This window comes from Sinocyclocheilus grahami, unplaced genomic scaffold, assembly GCF_001515645.1.
Source record: "Sinocyclocheilus grahami isolate Dianchi unplaced genomic scaffold, SAMN03320097.WGS_v1.1 scaffold13.1, whole genome shotgun sequence".
In the NCBI taxonomy this organism is placed as follows: Eukaryota; Metazoa; Chordata; class Actinopteri; order Cypriniformes; family Cyprinidae; genus Sinocyclocheilus; species Sinocyclocheilus grahami.
In genome coordinates, this window is record NW_015505192.1 from 1,874,422 (window position 1) to 1,884,375 (window position 9,954).

The 9,954-nt window shown below is 37.1% G+C and overlaps 1 protein-coding gene across 1 annotated transcript in view; it reads left to right on the plus strand.

The window, feature by feature from the left end:
- The window catches only part of LOC107599451 (homeobox protein Hox-C3a-like), a 24,426-nt gene extending 14,772 nt beyond the window's left edge, over positions 1-9,654 (plus strand). The window contains exons 3-4 of the mRNA XM_016291043.1: positions 7,193-7,451; positions 8,624-9,654. Of these exons, the coding sequence (XP_016146529.1) occupies positions 7,193-7,451; positions 8,624-9,018 (654 nt within the window). The 3' untranslated portion in view covers positions 9,019-9,654. The remainder of the gene's footprint in view (positions 1-7,192; positions 7,452-8,623) is intronic.
- The last annotated feature ends 300 nt before the right edge of the window (positions 9,655-9,954 follow it).

The window sequence follows — 9,954 nt, forward strand, 5'->3', positions numbered from 1 at the left end:
TTGAACTGTTCTGGAACAGTGTTGTAAATACAACTTAACCACTGATTTCTAGTTGTGTCCTCTTTTGGAAGACCAAACAAAGTAGCTTCGCTTTCACAAAGAAACACACAGCGTCTCCACTAACATGGCGGCGGTGGCGGCGGCAACAATACTACAGCAAGAATCAAAGTTACGCCTTCTTTCTTTGCATATACATTTGGGTGGTGTTATGCAAATCTCCCCACACAGTGAAGTAGACATGTGGGGGCGTGCTTAAACGAGGCGTTTTAGGGGGCGTGGACGAGTCTTAATCTCTTTGGGTTTGAGACTTTAGTCTTTGCAACTTTAGGGATCTTATCTATTCACGAACAGCTTGTAACACTCCAAAGAGAAAGGAAAACTTGAAATGGCATCATATGACCCCTATAAACAACACTCCTAATCTGGCAAAACATGGGAACTAGAAATCCATTAGCTAGCCCATAAAATTTGTGTGACCATGTGCTATCTTAACTTCTGATTAACACACCTTAACTTCTGATTAAGTGTAAAACAAACAAGCATAAGTAGTAAATGCTGAAACCCCTTTAATGGTAAACGTCTTGGGCCCGTTTTGAAGTTTCCCCAAGGCACAGTATGCCTAAACAGTTAGTAAAATGATCTTACGAATCATCTTAGAATTATGGGCTATTTCCCCAAAGCATTGTAAATAGTAGTTTATAAATCGTCTAGATTGACCAGTGTTCTGGAGAAATTGGAGCACTTCCATCGTGAAAAGTCATGAAGTCACCTGTAGATGACGCAAAATTACAGCTAAACTTGATAAAGTTACATGATTGCACTTTAGGAGTCCATTATGTGACTTCCATATCAGTATGCATTTATGCCTATTTATGCAACATGCAAAGACTAATTTAATAAATAAATAATAACACAGAAGACCGTGTTACTAAAAAAACAACACCTCAAGCGGTAATTGAATACCCGTTTACAATTTTTTTTTTACAGCTAATATTCAGTTTCCAGTATTCTCGCACTATGTTTAGACTGTGGAGATAAATTAGCCTACTGGAGCTACTGGTGAAAGTTTTGGCCATTAGTTTATCTGTGGATCTGGCTGCCACGCAAGTTCAACGTAACAAAGAACAACCTGCTCGCTGGTTTGAAAAGAGTCGTTGTTTGACGGTAAAAAAAAAAAAAAAAAAAAAACGGGAGTAATTTTTATTCAGAATTTAGATTAATTAAAATAATGTTATACTGGGAAACCATACGACAATATTTTTTTTCCGTGAACATTATATATTTATTTCTGGATTACTGAAGGTAAGATAGATAAAGTGTCTCATGAAAGAGATGAGTGATCTTGTGATCGGTTCAAGTTGCCAGGCAACAACCTAAAAGAGTCGCTTACTGAATAGAACATCCATTATCTCTAAAAGTTCCTGATTTTACCGAGTTACCGATTGAAGCTACAATGCGTAACCTGTTTTTATCGAATTAACCTGTAGTCTTTTACCCAGTCTCTTGTCTATAAAGTCTCATTACAATGAATAATTCGGCGTATAATGGCACAGGGGCAGTTTGTTAAGAATGCAAGACTGAGAATGGTCTCCATATGGATGCATCTCCGTTTCTCTATATCTGTTTATCCCTCTTGTTCTATCTCAGTCTTCCATACTTCTATCTCAATAAACGTTTATAAATGCCACGAAGGAGATAAGAGAAATTAATGTAAGAGCTAAAGGACACACGCCTGAGACTTTCCTCATCTATAGTCCTAAAACACAGACATCCTTACAGGTCCCATGGCACGTATCCAAAGCAAACCCTTTTTTAAAGCTCACCAGTTTGCACAAGTTAACAAACAAACAAAAATAAATAAAGTGCACTTAATTCAGTGCGTTATTTTCACTCTCATGTCACACTGGTTGACATATCCTTGTAGCCTAAAAGAAAGACTCCCTTGCTGCAACTGAGAAGTTCCCAGTGTCACGGTATAGATGTACAATTGTGTATTGAGGCTTTTGTCCAGTCCTCCGGGGTGTCTGCAATGTGTCTAAACATATGCGGTCATGAGGAGGTCACTAGACGCGCTGCTGCGCCGCAATGATTAATGTCATCTTTTCTATAGAGAAATAGCATTCAGATTAATGTTTTCTGTACAATATGGTTAGAGGTTCAAATATGCATGTTCTATTGGCATAGAAGATTTCTAGTATGCTAAATCCTATTGAAAATTTAAAGTAAATAAAGACACACTGACTATTAAATCCTTACAAAATCGGACAACTTTAGCTTGAGAGGAACAAAGAAATCCAATAACTTTTAGACAATCATTCATGTTTTGATAAAACGCAATGAAAACGTTAGAAATAAAACATGAAACTATCCTTACAAAACTGGACAACTACAGCTCATGAGATCGGGTTAGCTTAGGAGGAACAAAGAGAAAAGTCCAATCACTTTTAGACAATCATTCGTATATAAAAAAATTAAAACATTATAAATAAAATATGAAACTACACATTTCAACATAAATGCAAATAAGAGTTCTAGAAATACTAACTAAGTAGCAGGTAGTATCATTTTGTTTTTGTTTTTATCTCTCTTGAATGTACCGAATACAGAAGTATACTTAATATGGCAAAGGTGCGAGGAAGTTAACCTGAAACCACTGCCAACAAGAAATTGAATAGAAATTGTAGCACGTGTGAATTGTATTCATATTTCAGGTTTCCTAATATTATAAACATATATTAAATAGTGAACTGGATTCCTGATTTCATGACATTGTTAATTTAATAATAACAATTAATTTACGCATTTAGCAGACCAAAGCGACTTACAGTGCATTCAGGCTATACATTTTTTACCAGTATGTGTGTTCTATGGGAATCGAACCCACTACCTTTTGCGCTGAGAACACAATGGTCTACTGAGCCACAGGAACACTACTAAAGTAAGCTTGCACCTTAAAGTAAAACAATGTAAATAATATGTCGACAATTCGAAATCATTTTTAAGTTTCAGGAATTCTTGAGAGATCTCTCTAAATTTCAGTCGTTTTATTTAGGTTCAGATTGTTTAGAGCAACGCAGGGCACCGAATATATAAATGTAGTCTTTGCTCTTCAGAGACAGGCCCATTTGTATGCATCGTTATAACCAACAACATCCTCTGTTCATTATCAATCATTTCCTGAATTTACTCTCTTATTTGTCCTATATGCCTAAAAAACCATTAGGATATCACCTAATGTTTATTAAAGAAATTAATCCGTTGCGATGTGCAGAAACAATGAAAATATTATGATTATGAAATGCAAAAGGTCTGCTTGTATTTGGATATGGACATATCCTTCATACGAGCGAGAGAGAACTATTCACACAGTATCTATGTTTGTTTAAAAGTTTTAAAATCTTTTTTTTTCTCTCCAAAATTTTTAGGTTATGTCCTCAAGCGTTGGAGTGGTAGAGAAAGCAACAGACAGCTGTATGCACCGGCCCTTTGTACATTAAATTAATTTGTTTATTATTTCCAGTGTTTGCCTCATTGCCGTTTTTATTCTCTTTAAAGGGCCTGTTTTTGCATGAAATGGTTAAGCGATGTTATTATCGATGTTTTATGCAGCTGTTTGTGTCAGCAACCACAAGAGCGCAGAAGGTAGGGTGGAATTATAAAAGGGTTGACACCCAGAGCGACCGGCGTGCTTTTGTGAGAGAAAGAAAAATGATTTATTGCCAGCAACGTGGTTCAAACAGAGTTCACTGAGAATTGTAGTGTACCGGCGGAGGCGCTGAGTTATGGTCTTGCTGAGCCACTACATCAAAGATTCCTTTTCAGATTTAGTGAATGGACCCAGCGGCATGAGACAAGGGAACAAACTTACTTTAATTAGAAAATTCCCAAGATCACAGGCGACTTTCAAACAATAAGGGAAGAGTTTGAAATATATGAAAGGTGCAAGGAGGACCATAAAACCTGCAGAATAATAATAAACTCCCCAATAGCTTCCTCCACCCCTTCCAAAAATATTAATAGTAATAAAATAAAAAATGCATCGAAATTGTTTAAATAGCATTTATTGAATATCTAATTCATATGTGATTACGGAATGAGTACACTTGCATTCCTTGCACTCTCGGGCGCAGTAATAGGCTATTTCATGTTAATAGCGCTGCAGCTCGGCAGAAGCCGGACTTGTAATATGCATAGAGAATGCTTCTATTTGACAAGGCTTGTGACAGCAATTCACTGAACTCAAAATAACAAATCGTCTTTAGAAAAAGATTGATTTTAGCCTTACAACCGAAGAGGATATCCCCATGGCTCCTTGATATTCTTCTTTTATAAACAGTATATGAATGGTTATGATTTGACATAAACAATTCGAAATGAAATATAAGGCTTTTAAATTGCTGTCATTTTACACGTCATTGTTTTAATGCAGTCCAAAGTTATCTTAATATGTGCGAGGACTAAGATGACCATTTTTCACAAACATACCTGGCCATATTGGCAAGCCTTTAGAGTCTCAGAAACTCGAGAGCTGTGTATTATTATTAACATTCCCTGAAGGAAAAAAATCCCTGCAAGAGAAAGAGAATGAGTCGTTGAGGCTATCAGTCTTTGTCTTCGAAAATACGTTAGACATGTTATTGACAGTACTGAGTGTCTGAGTAAATACTCAAACAAGACACTGTGGAGAGTAAATGAAAAGGGACTAGTCCTTGGTTTTCAGTTCTTGTGCACAATTAATCACTAGTGCGAGACAACCGCTGTCCACAGCTTATGTAAAGGAAGGGTGATGTCTTTTATGTTCATTTCAGACTGGGGATACTAACTTATTTAAGCGTGACTGGTTTATGTATTATGTTATCGGCAAGACGTCGTTTTAATTAGCAACTGGCTAAAAACGAATCCTACTGTGTCGATAGGGTGTCTGAGAAAAACAGCGATCTGGACAGGTCGAGCGCTAAATAACGTTCTGTAGCAATGACCCTCTTCCCTCCACCAGCTTAGCTTCTTGACGTCAGAGGACAAAGGCCAATTCTGTTGCGAGTAGAAAGTTTTTGTAATCAATTTGTAATTATTTAAAATTACTTTAAAAACAACAAGTTACCCGACTCCAACAAGTTTCTAAAGTCAAGTCAAGTTTATTTGTTCAGCGCTTTTCACGATACAAATCATTGCAAAGCAACTTTACAGCAAATTAAGTTTCTACAATATTTAGTGGTAGCTTATCAGTGGTGACTGTCAGTTAATGTACATATGGCAGAAATGTACGGAAAATCAATTTAAGACGTAATAAATCAGACGATGAACACTATTAACAGCAATTATTATATGATGCAATCAAACTTATAGCAAAATGTGGTAGTTCTGTATGTTGTTTCAGGGTTGGCATCATCTGAGGTCCTCTGAGGGGTTGCATCATCTCTTCTCAGGTGTTCTGGATCCAGACTGAAGCTTGTGTAAATCCTAGACATCCCGTGGCAAAAAAACAGAGAAACCAATAGAGACATAATTAGCGTAGCTGCTGTACCAACCAAGCAAAATAGATTTTTTTAACCCAAACTAAAGAATAATGATGCGCATTTGATCAGATATAGCTGCAGTACGAGATTATGAGATGCATTATTTGAATGCTTGGCCAAAGAGATGTGTCTTTAATCTAGATTTAAACAGAGAGAGTGTGTCTGAACCCCGAACGGTATCAGGAAGGCTATTCCAGAGTTTGGGAGCCAAATGCGAAAAAGCTCTACCTCCTTTAGTGGACTTTGCTATCCTAGGTACTACCAAAAGTCCAGAGTTTTGCGACCTTAGGGAGCGTGATGGATTGTAGCGTGGTAGAAGACTAGTTAGGTACAGAGGAGCTAACCCATTTAGGGCATTATAGGCAAGTAATGATATTTTGTAACTGATACGGAACTTAATAGGTAGCCAGTGCAGAGACTGTAAAATTGGGGTAATATGATCATATTTTCTTGACCTGGTAAGGACTCTAGCCGCTGCATTTTGGACTACCTGTAGCTTGTTTATTGAAGATGCAGGACAACCAGCTATATAAAGACTTCATAATTGCCCTAAAATGTCGTGCTTACGCCAAATCCGGGCTGTTCCTGCATGCTCTTTTGTTCATTAGGACGTTGTTTTAAATATAATTCTTACTACAGACGATGAACTTGAACAGATTTCGTTGGTTACCTATGACTAGCAAATGCCATCTCAGCGACTGTCTTTTTCGCCAGGTGAAAATGAGCAGAAATCTCAAAATGCGCCGGAAATTGTCTAGAAACGTCAGTAGTAGCCTAGCCTATTGGATATGGATCAATTGAACGTGTGTGGCAAGTTCTTTCACCGCGCAGAAACGTTGTTTGTTATCCATTTTACAAACCATGACGACAAAGACAATGTTACTGAAATAGTTTATTAATAAAAATACATTGCTAAAACATCTACATGGCTGTTAACGAACGATTAAGATTATTTTTTTTAATATATAAAAAAAACAATACACTTATGGAGCTGTTGTCACAAATGTAAAGCGTTACATGAATAATTATTTAACCATAAGGCAAAAAAGTCGATTATTATTTTAATACCTACCACAAGAGGACTGAAAAGTCAGTCAGGGTTTCAAACACTGTATTATAAAACGTTATCACGGAAATTAAGTCTGTATTCTGCAATCCATTGTGGCAAAACTAAGGAGACGAGATCCCAGACATGCAAGTCTTTTCTCTGTCCAAATGGGTCTCTTTCTCCCTCCCACCTCACGCTCTCTCAACTCTGTCAGCACGATAACAGAGTAATGTATGAGCCCTGCTCATGGCTTTTCGTCGGTCCACAGGATAATCATTCGAAATTGCAAAATAGTCGAAGAATGCGGAGGAAAAAGGAATCCTCGTTTGGTTGCTTTCCAGCACTTTACAACTCAAACAGCGAGTGCGCGAGACTATTGGAGGAGGCCATCACGTGACTACATTGTTTGCCCTTGTTGGAAAACAATTAAAGACGGCAGCGAGTGTACTTTATTTCTTTCCTACACCTTGTGTGATCGATTATCCAATCGGAGTGATCAGGGTGGTTAGAGATGCACAAGAATTCGTTTCACGAATTTCATATTAACACTGCTTACTTGAACAAGACATGTTGCAATAAATCTCATGTTTGTTCTATGGAGCATCATTTCTCCCCTTGTACTCTGCAGGAGACCAGTTCTGCGTGGAAACAACATGCTGAAGAAAATTCATCAAAACATTGTGAAGGCCATATGTGGAACTTTCAAAAACTCTCTCAACATCCCTATTCATTCTCTGCTCGTGTCAACCAGTCCACGAATGAAACGACAAACTCCTTGGACCGGGCGAATGCAACAGAAAGAGACGAGGGGTGCAAGCTGAAGTACCCTTGGATGAGGGAGACACATACATCTATAAACTTCAGCTCCATTAACGTCATGGAATCAGGTGAGAGAACTCGTTTTTGGAGTAAATATAGACATATTGGAGATATATATTGATTGGTATTGCTTAGAAATATCCACTTAATCTTTAGTAGATAATAAATAACAGCTGTGTGAGATTTGATTTGATGTTACTGTGATTTGTCACGTAGACACTGATGTCAATCACTGACATCATCAAGAACTAGCTATTAATCAATTATTAGTGTTTTCCTTCCTCAAATAGAAAATGAACCCCTAATTACAGGCAACATTTCAGTCTTGACTAATAAAGACTGTTAATTTCCACAAAATTCATGTAAGAATTTTAAAACTAAAGTTTCATTGTGTTCGGTTAAGGTAATTAATTCAAATATTTTTATCAGTCCAAGTCCATCAATGTGGACACATGGCTTTGTATTTGTGGCTTTTGATTGTATGCTCATTGACAAAAACACAATTAAAACATATATATTTTGATTTTGTTATGCTATCTGACAGTACTTTTACTGTGTGAAAATGTGTCATTTTCAAGTTAAAAATGCATAAGCTGCATAGAAGGAAAAAAAGAAGAGAACTTCTAAGAAAAGTAATATTTTCTAGAGACCGGCAGTTGTTCTGTGAACTTGATTAAAGTTAAACTTTTACTAAGGAGCAGAATAATAATAAAAAAAAGTCTACAGTGACATTTTTATATTGTCTGAGGCTATGCTTTTCTGGGTCACACATATAAGACTGCTTCACTTGTTTTAGCTTAAGCCAAATTCATACATTCACATTAGAGAATATATTCTCCATACACATACAACAATTAATGAGACGATAGCGCAAATATGTGGGGACTGTCAGCTTATATGTGCAGTAATGACAATATAAAAACATTTGTTGAAAAGAAGAAAAAAAATCCACACACAAATCATTAGGAATCTAACCACAGCAGAAGTCATATGAAATGGATAATTAACTTAGTGATTAGTCTACCAACAGTGGTCTGCCCCCGCTGGATTCTCAATACATTGATTTATCACTGGGGCTTTAAACTTGCAGCTACAAGTTTAGGCATAGGCATCAGAGAGATTCGCTCTGACATTAGGCTGTGCAACATGGTTAATACTCTAATCCTGAGCATCGGTCTATGTTTGACAGATCTTAGACCTGGTGTACTTTAACATTTCTATATATCTGCATGTTTTCCAGGTGATTTCAGGTACAGCAATGGTGAAGTACAGGAGAGCAGCTGTTCTAACAGTAAACGGGCACGTGCAGCATTCACCTCCTCCCAGCTGCTCGAGCTGGAGGAGTTGTTTCACTTCAGCGCTTACCTGTGCCGCAACCGGAGACTTGAAATGGCTGCGCTGCTGAAGCTCACTGACTGCCAGATTAAAATCTGGTTCCAAAACCGTCATATGAAGGATAAGAAAGATCACAAAGAAAAGTCAAATGCAAAGTCCTCTTACTCCTACCTGGAAACAGGTAACCAACCCTTTGTGATTAGTGGCAGTACAGCGGATTCCCCAGTGCCTTTAAAATTCCAGTACCACTATGAGAGAACATCAATGTCTGGTATGAACTGTGCACAGAACCACTGGTGAAACAGGAAGTCCAACAACCAGGGTCTTCTGCTTTCAGAATCCAGCTGTCAGCACTAAAATAGCACTAAAGCCTGATTCACATGAATGACTGAATAAATATGGTACAAAATATGTACCCGTTCTGTCACTGACCAGTTTTTCCCCCATTATAACTCTCTCTGACATGATTTATATTTAAGGAAATTGAAGATTTATTTCCCCTTGGTAATGATTTATATGAAAATGTAAGTTCAATAGCCAAGTTTGCTCTGAACCAGATTACATGTTATCAGCTAGTACATGGTAAAATCAGAGTTAGTCTCCACTGTGCATAAGCCGCTGTAGTAATAATATCTTTGCAAAGCGTCTACTCTGAGTTTGACTTTACACAAGTTTTGTTTTCCTGTTGATACTGAATTCATGGTGTTTTGACTGACAAACAAATAAAGCAACAAAACAGGAATAATTCACTGTCACAATGCTAAGTCAATGTCAGAATTCTTGCTTTGATAATGTTTTGATTTGATTTTACCTATTCATGTAGACTAAAGTGTGAACAAGACGGAGCAGCAATGTAAAATGTTTATATTTCTAGATCTTGCCACTTTTATTGTAATTTGGTCATATCTGATTAAAAGCATGCATTTTGAAATGGCAAAGTGGTTGCTTCAATCTAATTAAATCCATCTGGATAGTTAATAAAGGTGACTGTAATGCATGTAAATGACAATGTTGTCATTCTTGTTTTTCAGATCTTCTTTGTTAGTTTGGTATAAAAAAAAGCTGAGAACAACTGAGAGTGAATCTTAATTTAGCTTTAAAGTGCTTCTGTGGATTTTACTTTGATACTTTTTGAATTAGGCAATACTGTACTTTGTATTCTTAAAACATAACCTTACATATATGCCTTCCTCCGCCTCCCCACCTCGCAACATTAATCATTTAGACAAGGCGCTC